Genomic DNA, 18,950 nt, shown 5'->3' on the forward strand with positions numbered 1-18,950 from the left:
AGAATTCTGCCTTCTTCCCAAAGCTTGAGATTTAAGAAAAACTATCCTTCATACCTTCAACAGGGAAAAAATGGTTACAGAAAAAAAACTATATGACTGCAAGAAGCAGGAGCTCCATTTTTGAGCTGCAAAACCATCAAGAGAAAGCAGAACTTAATTAGAGACTATGTTGAATCTCTATAAATTGCCTTTGACTAAGCACATACCCATATATGCTCCGCTTTGGGGCAGAGGTGGGGTGTGTGTACTTTTAAGTGTATGACACACCCCAGGGGACTCTTCACAAAGATAAAAATTTTCTAGGGTCATGAGAAACAGTTTTCTGCAGCTCCTTTTACAACTTGCACCTTTTGCTTACACAGCATATGACAAAAGTGTTAAACAAGCTAATAGCTTTCGGAAACCTCATCAACTCCCTCACCGATACCCTGGTTTTTAAATTACCATATCACTTGGCTTATCCTCATCTTAGAATGCTGAATGTTGCAAGTAACTTCTTTTCAGATGACCAAATAAGATTTGCTGCTTCTATGCAACTTGTATGAAGGTAACAAAATACCTTAATTGTTGCACATCCCAATTTTATTTCACCTTGTAAAATAGTAAGAGTTTAATCAGAAATAAGTAACAATGATAAGGATTCCATTTCCTTCATTAGAAGTAAAATGCTGTATTTATGCTCCTGATACAATAAAGACAGACCTCCTAACAGCAGTATCACCTCCAGCAGCAGTGCAGGTTATCAGTGTTCCCGGCTACTGCTTTTACACATCTTCTCTGCATTCTCCATCTGAAAAACTTCCTTGTAATATAATGACTAAGCAATCTTTTAGATCTTTTTGAATATGGCAAAAATTATCAGCATAAACCTGTGAGCTTTCAGAGAGGAAGATACAGTAAGTAGTTCTGAGAAGACATTAGATAAGTTTTCTTCTGGCTGGGATGACATCTAACAAGATAGCAACAGTCAGTCAAGAAATAGATGCCCCCTTAGAATTGTAGTACGTATCGTGCCAAGAAGTTTCAAATCAAGTTCTTTATTAAAGAATATACTTACCCCACCTCCCAAAAAAGCTAACTGCGTAAGAAGCTGCTGACACCTCATCATGGAAGAAAACTCCCTTCAGACTACAGATGACATGATCATTATTATTTTTGTTCTGTAGCACAGCAAAGTCTCCCTTGACTTGCCAGTCAGATACAAGAAGAATATCTCCCAGTTCTCCCAAAACCAGTAAGACTTCTCCCAGATTTGATAGTCATAACTCACAGAGCTTCCTCAGACATAAGGGAATTTAAAATGATGTAGCCTGAACTGAACCTGACTAGCTTCCGAATAGGACTTGCTCTCATTTTCAGTTTCAATCAGAAACAGTTTTCCCAACAAGGACCCAACTGTACTTACATCATGAGAAGTACAAAGCACATCAATATGCACAAACATGACAGGTCAACATTTTGTTTACACCTTTATCTGTAAACATTACAGGAGTTTCCTCCTGTAATGGAAACAGAATGTAAAAGCCACAGGATTTACAGCTAAAATTGGTCTTCAGCTATGTCTGTTCTTGCTGGGCTAAATGAAGGATTGCCCTCTCCCTTTTTTTTATGGGATTTCCCTCTCCCATTTTATGTTTTATGTTGAAATGCACCATTTTTTTAGCCAAGTGACCTGCAGGAGCAAAGATAGGTGGAAAAACAGTCACATTCAAAATTGCATTAGCACCATAGACAGGCAATGTATGTGCTGACAGACATAATCATACTTGTTTATCATCAAGAAGCTCGGTCTAGGCTAGCTAAAGAAAGCAGTATCCCAACTCATCCACGAGCAGAAAAAAGAGAAAAAAAAACCCAACAGGGCAGATGCTAAGCTTAAACAGTGGTTCTCAAGACCTACACAAAAAGAATCAACACCCTACATTTTCTAGCAATTAGAAGCACATCTGATAGCCCCAAGGTGACGCTCATATTTCAGGTCTTTCACAACATACCATTCTCAGATGCCTACCTGACTAGCTACCTTAGGTAGCTCAGAACCTGGCCCCAACCCTTTAAAAGTCACCTGCATACCTCCATGGATCACATTCAGCAGGTGTTTCTACAGGTTCTTGTCTCAGGCATTCCACACTGCTGGTGGAATTCCTTTAAATGTCTTGCAGAAACTCATGTAACATTGTTCCTGAGAAGCAGAATAGTTAGTGTATGGCCAAGTCTTGCAAAGGCCAAAAACAAGGCCGGAAACAGCAGGGGTTGAAGAGTTTGTAAAAACCCCAAAACACTAAAAGGTCAGATGAATGTTACACTGTATAGCAGGCATTAGAAACAGGAACTAGGTTTTTCAAAGAACATGACTCTCAGCACCCAAGGGTTCAAAAATTAATACCAAGGATCTCCTGCAGCACCTCTATCAAAACGTTGTACTGATATTTTTTACATGGTGACAAGACAGAGATGAGAAAAGATAAACAGGAATCCAAACAAGCAAGCAGTGTCCACAAGTACATCGAAAGATGCTGGAAACTAGCATCATGATGTACAGCATTTCACTTCAAGGGTTCCCAAATCAGTGAAACAGAATGACACTTTGCACCCTGAGCCTGAGTTAGTGAGTTGTTGACAGCTCAACAGCACATGTAAACTGCACTGAGAGCATATGAAGTTTATGAGCTAATCCAAAATACTATAACCCAGACTCCTCATAAAAGCTTCAGTACTTTCACAGGTATATCTCCATATATACTTTAAAAGGTACCTTCTGATTTGAGACACTGAAGAAGCCAATGTGCTAAGAAAGCCTAGAAGTTGAGTGTTCTTTAAGAATTTGAGGGTCTGCTGACAGACACTTCACTCCTCCCAGGAGTATCATGAAACAGCAGTTTATTCATTAGTCTTTCCCAGCACTACCTACCAAAAAGCCAATCGGTTTTGAGAAGCAACCTTAAATACTATCATTTTGGTGTTACAGGGCTTCCTCATTTACACACGACATTAAAAAAAAAAAAAATCTACGCATCTGCTGGAAGAGTCCACATGACTGTTTTTGAGCACCACCATGAAAAGCGCCTGAAAAGATCCCACAGCTAAATGTATATATGTAAACTGAGCCAAAGAAATTGGCTTTTAAGAGTCAGTAAAATAGGAGACTAGTTCAAAGAAGAGAAATAGAGAGATAGAAAGAGCACAAGAAAACCAACAAAACAAATCAGCCACCCCAGTCTCTAAACAGAGAGTCAATTAAAATCAGAATTGTTTATCCAGACTTCTGGTTTGCTCCTATGAACAGTACCTTTATTAGATTCCATCATGGAAACTGAACAAGACACTCTGGTGTTTGAATCTGCTCACAGGCACAGACTCCTTGAGCCACCCTACAAACAGCTTCAGGGGCCAGGTCTCACAGAACATGGAGTCTGCCACAAAACAGTCTATTGTTAAAAGTAAGCTAAGAATGAAAAACTCAGCTATCACAGTATCTTTAAAGAAATAATATCCCTTCTTCCTGACAAGCTGCAGAATAGAAGCTTTTCACGCTCCCGTAGGAAATATTTATTTTTCCCTAGTCAACAAGATCCAAAAAAGCTATGGCTATTACAATTTCAAAATCAGCTAGAAGATGATCTTATCCCAGTTAAGGCCAAACTGAGGTGGTCTCAATAAGGAAGACGTAGGAAAATGGCTTGGGGAAGCAAAGCTCTTTCTCTCTCTCTCAGGTTTCTCTTACCTCGGGAATACTTAAAGAATCTTGAAACTCCAAGGTATAAAGCCAAAGGTCAGTGAGATGCTTGCCTATAAAGGAAGTTAAAGGAGAGTTTCTGGTAAGTTCAGAAGCACAGTACCTTGCTCAGTCTCAGTCACTGAGAGCAGTGAGTTTGAACAAAAAGGATAAATTGATCCTGCAAGAGATCCAGTATGGAACTCCACATAGTGTAACAGTGCATGATAAAGAGTTATACTTCTAAACCTATTTCTTAACTTCTGACTAGAGAACATCAAGAAGAGTGAATTTATCAAAATATAGCATCCCATTAGCCTCTTAACAACAGGCACTTTGTCTGGATGATATTTTTATTTAAATAGCTATGGAAAGACAGCAAGTTACTGTTCATCTAATACCAGAGATTCAGCACAAAAGCTAAAACTGCAAGGCTGTTAAGCATTTAAGGTAGCACAACAAGAGTTGAAAATCATCTACTCATAAGTGCAAACAATTTATTTAGTTAATATACATTTTGGCTCCCCCCCTGCCCCAACCCTGTAGTATGAGTATCCTAATTAAAAGCTAGTTATATAAAAATCAACTTGTTCTGTGTTTAATCTCCAGTGTTGTTATCTGGAAAAAAACCCATGTTCTTTAAAGGCCAAAGTTCAAAACAGCATTTTTAATGAAGAAAGTAATCCACATTACTTAAATTTCTTGAACTGAAACTATACATGCACCAGTGTGGTCAAAACTCCAATACAGCCTAGAATAGAAGTAAAGAAAATTCTAATAGCCATATAATTTCATTCTCCTTAACATGGTTAGCAAATAAATGCTTTTTTAAAATAAATATGGGGGGGATGAAAAAAAAACCCCAACACTTTCCTTCATTCCTATTCTGACACTCCACATGATAAATTTAATTTAGCAGTTACCATGACTACTGGATGCAAGCCACTCCATCTTTTGGACATATAACACTTTCTATTGAAGTTAAAGGTGCCACTAGAAAAACTGTGTAAAAGTAAGGTGGTAGGTGTTGGTTCGGTTGTTTGGGGGTTTTTTTGGTTGTGATTTTTTTTTTTTTTAAATCCAAAACATTCAGCAGCAGCAAAACAGTTAGTTCCAATGTAATCACTGTATGTGATTACTTACAGTGAAGGAAGACAATCAGGAGCAAGCTAAAGGACTTTACTGAATTAAGTTATCAGCAAAAATTTTAAAAAAAGGAGAAAGCAGATTTTACACAAAAGTCAAACAAAATCATTTTGGAAAGTACACAGACACTGAGGTCTGAAGAATGTAAAAGCTTCATTTTGAAACAGGGTGTCACTACATAAGAGCTGTGTACTTCTACTCCAATATCTCCATAGCACCACAACACTGAACTATACAGCCACGTAACCTTATTTAGCAGAAGCCACATAACTTGTTCTACCTCCAAACCCTGTTCAAGATGAATACTGAGCCCTTTAATTATTATATTGAAATGAGCTAAGGAGTGCAGAAGAGATTCAGCACAGACCCATGAATGCAAGTGATATGGAACTGCTTGGCCTTTTCTGTCTTTATTGCTTAACGGTGACTCTAAGGGACAAAGAGTGACGTACCCTGTCAAGTTCAGGAACGGCTGGTGGTTTATACTAAGGCCAGCAATTGCTCTTGGTGTAGTGTTGAGAGAAAGTAGCTTCCCATACATCATCCCCAAACACTTCACATTTGCTATGGAAAACACGGAACTTCTTAAAGCTTGGTCCTTTAGTCTCACGTTATCAGACCAAACCACCCGCACCACACACCAGTTTGTAACTTCACTGAAAGCAGCAATATGGAGTTAGGAAACACTGCTAGATTCTCCCAAAACAGACTACAATGCATTTGTCTTCCTAAAACACTTGCAAACTTAGAAAGACATTGGAACTGCTCTCAGTATTCCCTAGCACGATGCTGGTGCTAAAGCATAAAGGGAACCGGGAAACAACAGTGACTGGTAACAGCAGCAGTATGATCAGCAGTCTGGCTTAAGATTTAAATACTAACACATTTGTATGCAAGATAGTAAAGAGTGGATTAGCCATTAAGGCATGTAACTTCAAGATTCAGCACTCAGCCTAGGGAAAAGCATCTGAAAATAAGAGATGGTAAGACAAGCAAGAATTCACTTGGCTTTTTACAAGTGTCAGTTTTAATCTCTAGTGTTAGACAACCTTCAACCCAGGAAGCAATAGCTTGCAAAATCAGTTTCGTTTTTACAAAAAAGACAGGCATGCAAGAATAAGTAAACCTTACAGACAGGATAGCCTTTGTCACAAAAAAAGGTCTGATATAACAGGATTTGTACAAGAAGCAACAAAACCTCTTAGAACAGATATACTTGACAAGATTATACTTCCTAACATATGGTGGCTTTTTTTTTTTTTTTAAATTAACAGCTAACCTGCTTTTTTGTTGAGATAAGAGCTACCAATGTCATGAAAGAATGACCACAGGGCCTATACAGAGGGCCAGAAGCTCTGAAAACAACCTTTCTCTTGGAAATCCAAGAGGACAAAAAAAAGTTACTTTTGGGTAAAGCCACTGAAGACATTTCCAGAGCTACATTTTATGTCGTCCATCAAATCCCTGGTGACAAGAAGATATTTCAGAGGAACACTGGACAAACTCATTGGGGCATCAGATTGTAATCTTTTGAGAATTAGTCTTCAGCTCCTTTAGACATTACTGACTTGACAGCTTACAGAACTAACAGCCCAATTCCCAAGATGGAGGGCATTCAGGAATTGCAGGATTTTATTTTTATGGCCCCCAGAAAAAAGAAAGAAAAATAACAATCATGTTCTTGTCACCACACTACCAAAAGATCACTAATTCAGTATCAAGAAGATGGAAAAAAACCACCACATTCCAACAATAATCTAGATATTTTACCAGAATGTTATGAGGTTTTTTCCCTCTAATCAATATCCTCTGGGCAAAACAAGAGGTCTTTACAAACTAAAAGAATGAATGAAGTACAGAAAGTGCTTACATAGAAGACACTTATACATACAAAAATACAGACTTGGCTTCCAAAGGTAAGATAAAGTACAACTTCAGTAAGTGGCCATCAACTTATGGTGGACTGCTAGCTGCAAAAATACAAACCTCTTACGTGTTTCCAACAGCAAAGCAGAATGCTGGCACAGTCACTTCCACAGTACGTCTTCAAACAGATCAGAACAAGGGAACAGGAAATATTTGCTTGCCATCATAAATGGCTGTTCTATTTTAAGCGCGCCTCAATACATGAACTATGTAACCACTACGACTTCATCACACTGAAGCAGAAGATGCCCAAACACAAGCTGCAAATCTTAATTTGTACTACAATCATGTATTTGGGTATTGGCATCTGGTATTTTTAAAATGGTCTAGTCTTTTCATATTTGCTTTCCCCTTGCCTTCCCTCAAAGCCATGTAACAATAATAAATCTCAGGAGCTCTAGAAAGACTACAGCTTACTAGATGGAAGGAAGACAATCTAAGCGTCACAGCTACAATAACAAGCAGATGTCATCACTGTACCAAAAAGATAAACAAGAACTATGCTGATGCCTTTATTTTAATTCATTGCAACAATAGAAACTCTCTCAATAGGACATTATGAAAGAGGCAAGAAGATGTGTTTCTGATAGAAGTTGTAAGCCTCACCTAAGTATTTCCCATAGTGCTCCAAGATTATTAACTATTGTCCTTGAAGACTGCCTGTAATTGTTCTCCAAGTCTGAGAAAGGAAGAAATACATAATGATAGCCTTTGTGTAGTCTTTTGATTCAAATTAGTAATTAAAAAAGTATTTTAGGTGTTGAAAACTTATCAGCAGAGAACAACATTTATGACGGTAGCTTCTCCAACTATTAAACAATGAATACATCACTTCCTTAGCAAAAAGCATAAGAATTAACTACCTGTCCATAACCTGTAGACTACCATTCATGCAACAACACAAAAAAGTCTTTTGAGCATATATACTCAGCTCGATTAACTGCTGGAAATACAAAGACACTCCGAACTGAACTGTAAGAGTATCTACCTAGTATCTACCCATTGTTTTGGGCACAATGTGCTATTGTAACCAATAACATGGAGGGAACAGGAAGAACTCGAGCATTCCTCTTAAAGATGGGTGTTGCACTCTCCAGCAAAAAAGAAAAATCCCTTTGGAGTACGTCTTTACAGTTATCAGGACCACACTGCTGCAATTTCATGTGCAACTCATGCTGTCAGGTTATACCAGCAACATTTATGTTATGTGACAACACCAATTAATCCAGCAGTCATTTTTGAAGCAATCAGCTTGTTACATACATACAAAAATCTACTTAACTGATACTCTGGTTATGTGACTGTGCTGCACAGGTAAACTGTTCTTTAAAAATAGCCACAGCAACAGTTTGAAGGGTTGAGCAGCCTGTTTCCCATGATGTGCTGCCTGGAAACCCTAGCTCTTATTATTGTACAATAATAAGCACACAATTCCTGTCCTTAGAAACTTATCATTTATATATAGCTTCTCCATCAAGCTAGCAACGCAGACCTTGTATGCAAATAAAAGTTTAATAGAGATCTATAGAATATAATCAGTGGTACATCTGTAAAACAGGAAGAAGCATGCAACAACTAAACCCTAACACCACACTGAATTTTGACCAGAAGTATTCAGACAGGCGCATAACAATGCAAAAGTATGTGCAATTTTGGTAAGCAAGTTCTCAGTGTGCACATTAATTTATCTTATACATACAGATGTGTCTGAGTAGCATTCCTTCAGCACAGGTCTGCAAGAACTTAAGATCAAGTGGCACCAATACGGAAGTGCTCAGGAACTATATCTTTCTTGTGATGTCGTAAGAGTAAAAAAAACCCAAACAAACAAACAAAACAACAAAAACAGAACAACCCAGGCACATGAAATAAACAGAAAAGTCCCCAAACACTAACCTCTGTCTGTGAAATATTTCAAATGACTAATGGTTTAAAACTTATGATTAGTTAACTGTTTAAGCTAGGAAACAGTGTCTATTAACAACCTGTTCTACAGCATAAACACACAAGGGCTAATAGAAAGACCTACGATAGCGTTACAAATGCACGCCGTCACAGAGCTCCGGGTTCCAGTCTCACATGCAACACCATTTTAAAGGCGGAAGCTACTCACAAATTGCCATTTTTTCCAGACTTTTGTAAACATGCAAGAAATTCCACAGTTTTGCTCTGATTACATCAACTAAGACGACCAATCCTTTTCTAGAAAAATAAAGACAAGTTACCTAGTATTCATTTTGTGTGTCTGAAAACCTAAATAGGGATCAAGAACCAAACTAGTTGCTAGGTCATCGTTTTCACACAGTTCCTTGGCAGACATTCCAGAGGAAGGCACATAACGACTTTGACCCTCAAATCCTGAAGCACCGCTACCTGCAAATAAGAGAGCATAAATTAGATATCATTTAAAGGATGTTATGAAGCCCAGCTACACTCGGGGACAGACAGCCACAGGTTGGAGACAAAAAATATAGAACAATTAAGGAAGATGATAAAATATCTGAAGAAGCAGGAGAATAGATAATTTTTCACTCTTGCTTTTGTTCATTTACGTAGCAGCCAATGGAGAAAGTATTTTAGAATATATTTTATGGATGTCTAATTAATTTTGGTTTCCTTCTCTCTTCCCCTCCCCAACTACAGGCATCTTTCCAGACTACACAGTTCAGTCACGCCTGCTTCTAAAATATCTGACCTATAAACGTGATGAAGCCATGAAAATTTCAAACCTGATTTTCCCAAAATCTGAATAAAGGAATTACTCTGAATTTGTATTTAGTCCTTCATCCCAGACCAATACCGAAAATACAAATCCATGTTCCTTAAAACGATTTCATAATGACTATTGATATATGTGACTTCATTCAAATTGGGGTTTACTTCTACATGTGCATTCACTAAAAGCTGGGCTAGTAATTCAAATTATATGTTATCCACTTCCAATCACACTAGTTCTCACTTAGTGCCAATCATGTATTTTATACTTATACCAGTTCAAAATTAATCTACATCCAGTTACTCTCACTTAACTTTTAAACTGATCTGAAGAAATCTATATTCCAGAAGTGAGTGAACACATCCAACAAATACAAACATAATTAATACTTCTGATGACAGCTACATGCTGAATGCAGACCTCCTTCATGAATTAAGACAAGACAGAAGCCTGACTTGCAAATTGATAGATGAATCACATACAGCACTAAGCCGCATAAACATGTACATACATCTGCTTGATCTTCTCTCAACTCCATTTTTGCCCGTCTTTGGATTCTCCTTTCCTGCATGCTGCAATTTGGTCTGATTCTGCACATGGTCATTAGACGACCTGCTTCCACTTCTCCTGCCATTCACCACCATGTTCTTGGATTCTCCCAGCCACTTCATTCCCACAGACAATCTGACTCAGTTGCATTTAGTCACTTTTCAAAAGGCTCGGAGAAGTGGATGAATAATTTCAGTTCCGATTCCTACTGGAAGCAAAACATAAACATGATTAGAACTTCCTGGGAAACTGTTTCCAAGACACAGATTTTAACAAAAAGGAAAAAAAAAAACCACCAACGGGGGGGGTTCAGGGGGGGTGCGGGGGCTAGGGAAGGAAAGATATTGATCTGCATTTGCATTAGGAAGAAAGAAAAGCAGTTCATTAGCACTAGCACAGGGAACTGTTGCAAATACAGATATCCACAGGTGAAGTACTGTCCTACAACTTACAACCACATCTGGAAGCAAAGATGGAATTCTAAAGCTGATAAATTGCCAAGGACAACTCAGTTTTAAGAGCTGGAGTATACACACATATATACCTATGTATTTATATAGGCATACATACACATGGATAAATACACACACAGCGATGTGACTCCAAAAATGGAGTATTTTCAAATACACACCCAATTAAGATTATATTTCCTAATAAATAAAATCTGTAACCTGTTTGGAACTCTACAGCAAAGAATGACATTATACAAACATCCTCCAAGAACTAAAGACAAACACAGTTAAAAAAACAACAACAAAAACTGACAATATTTTTGGAACGGGGGTGGGGGAACGACGTTAAAACTTTATTTAAAAATCAGAGTTCAAAAAACCCTCAATGATGATCTAGAGGAACCAGGCTACTATTTTTACTGTTCCATGTAACAACTAGCCACAACACATCTGGCTCAATGGGCCAGTAGTAAGTGGGGTCACAAGTAGAGCTGAAATTTTACAGTACGTAAATGGCCAGCAAAGCACATACTAGTTTTTGTCTGCAGTCTCAATGCCTTTTGCATAAATAATTATAAGAAAGCTACTAACACTTTTGTAAACAGTTGTGTCTCACTCTGTATCACTTGCAGGAAAAAATCCGACACTGATTTACACAATTATTTCACAATTGCATTTATGCATTAGTAATTCATTTACTTGGTTTTAATTCATCCTCCTCTCTACTGCTTCCTCATAAAGAAATTGTGCCTTTTCTTTTTACTGTAATTAAAAAAAGAGTGTTAATGCTCTGCTCACAGCAGATAACAGGCATCATGTAACAGGCATTTCAATCTGGTGGAAAAAATTCACAACAAACAAACAGATGTTTTGAAATAGGGTCTTTTGTAGAAATTCTGGTTTTAATCAGTTAAGAGTAGCAAAATACTGGACTTCTGTTAGACACCTATGTAATCCGGCTACTTAAAGCTACAGGAACATTCATGGCCAGATGATTAGTAACTAAGTTACAAAGATTCAGAAGATTGAGGTATTAGAGAAAAACAGTAGAGACAAGTGACTTAACAGATGTATTGGCTCAAATATCTTACTAGCACTATCATCCAGAAATCTACAGGTTTTAGAATCCCTTTACAAATTGTCACAGAAGGATAGTAAGATTATCGACAAAATGTAACAATCATACTGAGGAAAAGCTGGCTGAACTACTGCCTCAATATAAAGAAAAAGAATTGAGATAATTTCAGTGGACAAGGAATTTTCTTGCTGCCAGTGATAGAAGGGATTGGCTTTGATCAAGATGTTTAAAAAAAAAAAAAAAAAGGGTTTAAATGTCTATTGTACTGGACCAGCAAGCTTTAACATTTAACAGAGCTCTTCAGCAGAGCTGGAACCAAACAGTTTGACTATCAGAATGCAAAAGTCATTCTGCATACTGACAAAATTCTTTAGGAATTTACTAGATACAGCCTTCAGAAAACAAACCAGAGACAAAGTTTGCTAGGGAAAACCGTATTCATTGCATTTAGCTATACGTAGAACCAGACGTTTTTACATAGAACCTCCAAAAAAACCCTTGGAAATCTCACAGCTAAACCTGTACTAGCCAACACTAGGTTTTTTGGTTTTTTTCTTCATAGAACTTGCCTGACAACATACATTTAAAAAGGAAAAAAAAAACAAACCCAAAACCACCCAAAACTTTCTTGTTAAGCAGCCCACCTGAACTTCTTTCAGAAGACAGCTACCCTGTGAAGATCTGCACCATCACGTAAACACTTAATGACAAACTCACTCTTAAACTTCCCTTTTTCTGCTTCTCAATGAATTCACTTTACAGCTTTCTATACTCTAATTAAACTCCATTCCCCATTTTTGTAACAGTGGTAAAGAGCATTAAAACAGAAACTACATTAAAGACTTCCACTAAATTCAGTCTTGATCTCTTTGTAAACCAGGACTGAACTATACTCTGTGGTGTGCTACAGTTCAAGAACAATACAGGTAAATGAAGTCTACCATTAAGTCCAATTGTAGATGAATACTGGTATGCAATAATCTGGCTGAAAAACATTCAATACAGTAGTGTTTCTGACAACTAACAGGTACAGTAGCTACACTTTCAGCTGGAAAAAGGCATACTCTGCACAAAGAAGGAAACTGATCTTTCGTAAGTCCAGTTTGGGGGCGGGTGTGGGTGAGTACTATCTGTGCTAACACACTTCTGCCTAAGAAATACAGTAATGACAAGGAAAGTACGATAGCAAAGGTAAGAAGGAATGTGGCCACAGAAGAATACTCAAACCATACTAAGCATTAGGAAAAATACTTGCTTTTGCTGCAAAATATATTGATATAGATAACACAGTCCTCCCCAAGCAAAATCAAAAGTCATTTAGTGAAGCCTAGCAAACAATTCTTGTGAAAAATCATTATTTATTTGAGCCTAGCAGCCTAATGAGCAAGAAAACCTTTGTCTCCATCTACTGCTACCTTTTATTTTCTAATACCAGCCAAATGACAAACTTGAAGACTGCAAGTATGCTTCTTCAGCCTCTATTCCTTCTCCCAATACGCTAACACTGCTTTCAAGAGATGATATCAAAAGCCAGAACCAACAGACGGGATTCCTTTCCCAGTGAATATCACAGCTCCTAATGCCAACAGATAACCTAAAAGAGAGCAAGAGATGCCCCACTCATCACCTCCATGTCATCTTTAATACATCTTCAGATGTGATTTGCTCTCAATAATTTCTACATCAGACTCATGCTGACAAGTCCTTTAGGAACGGAGGGAGAAAAGTAAGAGATGAACACCATCTTCCTATTCACGAAAAAACTGGAATATATTTACACCTCCACATACTTAGAAATTCCTGCTAAAGGGCTCCGCCATCAAATAATATAACACCATGCATGGACCACTTATGACTTCAGGTTTATCTATAAAGTTTACTAGCACAATTACAGCTTCCAAGGGACCTTTTTTATTTCAATGTAAATGTCCACATTGCTGTTTTAACCCTTTATTAATTATACCACTACTCTTTATACTTACACTGCCTTTTATAATTCTATATGGTAGTTTTACAGGCACATTTCCTCAAACGTCAAAATATAGCTCAACTGCATTCGGCACCTCTCATCGAGGAACTTAGCATTTTATTGCAACAGTACTCTCAAAAATGAAAACTGAAGTTTCATTTACCTGGTTCTAAATTTATTAAACCTATTAACACACTTTCTGAGCATTATTTGCACTTCAGTAACATTCGGAAGCACCAATCAACACCTGAAGCACAAACACAATTAATGCTGTCATCACATAAGATACTCACAAAGCCAGATTTATCCAGAAGTGTCTACCACACTGATTAAACACTACCGTTCAGATTTATATCACATATGAAAAGCCTTAGTCCTTTTATACTGGGAAGTGTAGTTACTCAAATTCATAGGGATTTAAGAAATTCTATGGCTGTTAAAATGGATCTCAAAAGCTGTCTGAGCCTCCTAGGTTTTGGGGTCTCATCTGTGAAATCTATCAATTCAGGAAAGTCTTGTTGTGAGGGGGAAAAAAAGCTGCACAAAACCAAATCAATAAAACCCTAAACCATACAAACACATACATCAGTAACCGTAAGAAATTCAAATATCATTTATTTTAGTCTTCCATAACACAGTTTTTGCATATAAATATTTATTACTTAAAGGACAGGGACAGCTTCTAAACAGAGGCAGTGGATTTTGTTCTTCCCTCTCCAGGACACAGGCAAAGACACTAGGATAAGGAGGTTTCCTAACAGGCAGGGTCATCCTCCCCTTTCCCATGGTCTCCAGTACACAGGCAGACAAAGGACCTCCTTCTAAAATACGGTTTCTTGATTATGTGTCTTTTTTAAGAATTCAAACATCTAAACCAGTTGTTTTGTTTGTTGTTGTTTTTTTTAAATTAACTATAGCTGCAAAAAGTCTTCCTCAACAAGACAGTGACCTAAAGCAAATATAGGACACAAAAGCAAAACAAAAGACCCAATGACCACAGCCTCAGCTTTTCTGGACAAATCAATGCTATCAAGAGAAAAGATATATGTTTCATTACTGATAGCTCTAAAAAAAACCAATAGAGCTTTGAATTTGGGAAGCAGAGGAAAACTATGCAACCAGTTTTTCTATAGGATCACCAGGCTGTAGATGATTCCCCTACAGCCACCCTATCTGGGTAACAAAAAAAAAAAAAACAAAAAACCAAACACCACCCACCCACTCCTAAAAAGTGTTCAAGTTTCTAAGAATACGAAAGTCTGAGCAAAATCAAAGCTGAATGAAAACTTGCACAGCTTTAAGGAGTTATTCAAAACAGCCTCAAATCTTATTTCGGTTACTCTTTTTGACAGCTCAGACAAGTACCATTAAGCCAGAGAGGAAAGGGAGGCACAGAATGCTTCTGGCTCACAAAGGGTGTGAAGCCAATGCACAGTCTCACTTTAAACAGGAACCTCATGTCATATGTTACACTACAAATTATTATTAATGATAGTAAACCACAGCAAAACCAGGCATGGAACAGAGGTCTTTGCAACCACAGAAGGTGACCAAAAAAGAAGGTATTTGGGAGTTAACTTTCCCATAATCTCTGTAGTCAAAGTTGTATCTTAAAGAAAGGTCAGGTGGTCCCACAGGACTCCAAAGATTCTGGAGTTGAGGCTGCAATTCCTCAACAGGATAAAGCTACCTATGAAGGGCTACTTCAGTCCCACCCCTGCAGATGCCTATTTTAGCCACCTGATTTCACACCCACTTTTGACTTTCTTTGCCTCTAGGATGAACTGGTTCAGTAAATTAAACCATCAGAAAAAAAAAAGAAAAAGACTTGGGTTTTGCATGTTTCTTTTCAGTTAGTTAGTTCTCAGAATAAGCTCAGTGCAGAACTGGACATGGATTAATAGCGGCATGTGGGAGGCTGTAAGACTGTCAAAACTGACTCAGGTCAGTTCAAACAGTTGCAGAACTGCAGCTCCAGGATGCAGGTTTGTGAGAGCACACACGGATCCAAAACTGACCCAAACCCAGGCTTCAATCCCCCACCAATAGCTCAGTCTGTCCATTCCCACTTTCTCTTGTGCCAGTTCTTTTGCAGCCACGTGATTTGTGTGTGTCGATTTGGATACTAATCCAAGTACAATGCAGGCACAGAAGCAACAGTGTACCAGTACAAATGAGTGGCAGAAAGGGAATGCACATACAGAAGTGCTTCAGCAGCTCCTGCCCCTTCTCCTCTCTGCCCCCTCCCCCCCTTCCTCCACTAGGTGCCCTCTCAGGGTGAAGCTGAATAACTGGCTGAGCAAAGCACCCTAAAGGCTGCACGATCCCCCCAACTCACTACAGCAACTCCAGTGTTCAGCAGACTTTCACAGAGACAATCCAAAAGCTCACTGTTTCCAGGAAAGGGAAAACCTCCTTCCTCCTCGCCAATTCACACAAACATTTCCACCAATTCTGGAGCTCAGTGGACCTCTCCATAACTCAATTTAAGCTCATTAACCCAACAGGAGGGAGAGCAGGTAATTTTCTGCTGGTTTAATGTGCTGAGCAGGTTTAGCAAAGGATCCAATAGGCACTAGAGCAAGAGAGGATGCAGTACTGGAGGAGCAGCAGCAGGACCACTGAAAGGGGAAGGAAAAGTGTCAGCTCTTGTAACAGTTTAGCTATGTGACTTACACAGGTTCAGCTGAACCTAGCAGTTCAGGGCAGCCCCACCATGGCTGTCACAAACAGCACTACACAGTTCAATGAAGACTTCAAACCAGCGAAACACCAAAAGCAGCCCTGCTGCCCCCTCCCATGCCATCCTCCCTCTGTGCCAGCAAAACAACTGCAGAGCCAAGCGGTGATCGAATCAGGGGAGTCACCAGAAAAATCTGAACCTTGCTGGCTTGAACCATGGTACAATAGGATGTTACGGGAGGCTGGGGGGACAAGGTCAGGAGCACTTAAGCTGGGACTGCTCCCAAATGCTTTGCATTCTCAAACCACAGCTCTGGATTCACTGTTTAGCACAAAAGTATCATACCTTACACTTACTATGTTCATTTGAGCAACTGTCTGTTGCATTAAAGCACAATGCTGTTTGAAGTGAAAAGAACACTGGGAATTGTAGTCCTGCGATAGGATTGTGCTAACAGAGCAAAACAAGTATTCAAGAGCCCTGTTCAGTCCTCTTACTGAGTATACAAGGATACATCATCCCACTTATTCATTTAATATGCAATGCACTAAGTAGTTACTTTAAATAAGTCTTATTTTCCAGTTTGCGAACTCAAATGGGTATAAAGCAGAGATGTTTGTATGTGGCTATCTGGCTCTAATAATAAAATAGCACCATAAACAAACAAACAAATTCCATTTTTCAATCAAGTAAGTCTGATTTCCTTACACAGTGTTACTTGCAAGGAAGAAGGCTTAAAGAATTCAAGACAAAAGTTCATTTTTAATGAAAACAGAACAGGATGCATCCATAGCTATAGTGACCAGATTATGGAAACAGGATATGACTCTCTGTGAACTCATTCTAGAACACGTTTTAACCTCACTGATTAAAACCTTCCACTATATATTTATAGTTACACTATTAAACACTCTGATCAGATTGCTATCTCATATATGTTGCCCTGCGCTGAATTCAACCGACCAGAAAACTACACCAAGTTATATACTTAAGATTCTTATACTGCCTGTGATACAACTCAACAAAACACCACGTACTCTCTCTCTCTCTCACACCCCCATCTTTACTTCTTCAGAGTAATGTGTGGAAGATAATTTGACTTTAAAGTTTCAGACATAGATGCTGGACAAAGATGTCCTTTACCCCTTCCTTAAAAGCATATATTACCGAATGAAAAATCACAAAACCCCCCAAGATGTCAGGCGCTTCGCTCTAATTGCGGCAAGCTCTGTTTTGAGTGACCATTCTGGGCTCAGGGCTTAATAATAACCAAGCAGTACAAACACGGGTTAAAACTCCTATTACGGCTCATACAGAAGAAAGTCAAGCCGTCGGGACCACTAACCATTTAACACCAGAAGTGCCACGAACTGCCAAGTAACTAACAGCCTCCTGCCCGAGTTCCCAACACGCCTCCCTAGCCTGAAACTACTCGCACAAAACCCAGCGACGAACCAAGGGGGAAGCGGGCGGCGGAAGGGGAGCCGGCCGGGCCGGGCGGCGGCGCCGCCTCCCCAGCCCCGTGCTGCCCCCTAGGGCTCGCCTCCCGCCGGCGCCGCCATCAAACCCCAGCCCCGCCGCGGCCCCCCACGTCCCCCGGCCCCCAGGTGCGGCGGGGAGGCAGAACCGCCTACAGACAGCCCTCTCTCCGAGCGGCCGCGAGTCCCCCCCTTCAGCCGCCCTGTAGTGCGGGGTCCGTCTGTCAGCGCCGCCGAGAGCCGCCCTCCCTCTGCCCGAGGCGGCGGGAGACGCCGGTGGCCCCGCACACTGCCCCCTCGGCCGGCCCGCGGCGAGGGGCATCCCCGGGGCCGCAGGGCAGGACAACGGGCACGGTTCCTCACGCCCCGTCCCTCCTGCGCCGCGCTCCCCACGCGCTGCCCGCCCCACGGAGCGCGTCACCCCCGCCCCCCCCCAGTTCTGCCCCCCAGCTGAGGGGCACAACCCCCTCACAGCCACAGGCGCCCCCGCCTCACCGCCCGCTGACAGGCTGCCCCTGGCGCCTCCCACGCGCGGGGGCACCCTGCTCACAGAGCTCACGGGAGTCGCGACCCCCCCCCCCCCCCCAAAAAAAAAAGACACACACTCACCTCCCGGCTGCCCTCCGCGCTGGGTCCCTCGCCGCCGCCGGCGCTGCCCCAGCAGCCACTGGGGGAAAATGAATCATCAAAGGGAAGGGAGCGAGGGGGAAAAAGGGGAGGAAGGTGGGGGGGGAAGCGAAGACTGAGCGAGGGAGGGGTGGAGGAAGAAGGAAAACTAAGGAGAAGGAAAAAAAAGCAGCTATAGTAATAAAAAATAATTCCGAGTGGGGGGAGGAAAAAAAATGGCGGATTAAAATCCAAGATGGCGGCGCCGAGGGGCGAGCGGTGCGAGGAGGCGGCGGTGGTGAGAGCCTCCTAGAGATCCCTCCGCCGAGCCCCACGAGAAAGAGTCCCCCGGGCTCCCTCGCAGAGACCCCGCGGGGCGGCGGCGAGTACCGGCCGCCGTCGCCGCCGCTTCCCCCTCCTTTTCCTTTTTCTCTGCGGGGAGCCCTCTTTCCGCCGGCCTGCCGAGCCACGCGGGCCGCTGCGCTGGCCACCGCGCTCCGAAGTTTCTTCTTATTCCTCCTGGCGAAGCCCGCGACCTCCTCGCCCCGTCCGGGGAGACGCCGCCTCCCCCTGCGCTCCCGGCAGCGGAGGGACACCGCGGCCACGCGCTGCCTTACGCCCGCCGCCGCGGA

General features: G+C 40.8%; 1 protein-coding gene across 4 annotated transcripts in view; it reads right to left on the minus strand.

Moving 5' to 3' along the window:
• The window catches only part of KMT5B (lysine methyltransferase 5B), a 31,156-nt gene extending 12,488 nt beyond the window's left edge, over window positions 1-18,668 (minus strand). For 2 of the 4 annotated variants that reach the window (XM_050898055.1, XM_050898058.1), the window contains exons 1-3: window positions 18,322-18,668; window positions 10,015-10,257; window positions 9,013-9,160 (exon numbers count right to left, since the gene is read on the minus strand). In XM_050898055.1, the coding sequence (XP_050754012.1) occupies window positions 9,013-9,160; window positions 10,015-10,174 (308 nt within the window). In that variant the 5' untranslated portion in view covers window positions 10,175-10,257; window positions 18,322-18,668. Of the gene's footprint in view, window positions 1-7,393; window positions 7,444-9,012; window positions 9,161-10,014; window positions 10,261-18,321 lie in introns of those variants that run through there. The other 2 variants (XM_050898056.1, XM_050898059.1) reach the window with 2 other exon arrangements.
• Window positions 18,669-18,950: the final 282 nt, after the last annotated feature.

This window comes from Gymnogyps californianus, chromosome 5 (assembly GCF_018139145.2).
Source record: "Gymnogyps californianus isolate 813 chromosome 5, ASM1813914v2, whole genome shotgun sequence".
Classification (NCBI taxonomy): Eukaryota; Metazoa; Chordata; class Aves; order Accipitriformes; family Cathartidae; genus Gymnogyps; species Gymnogyps californianus.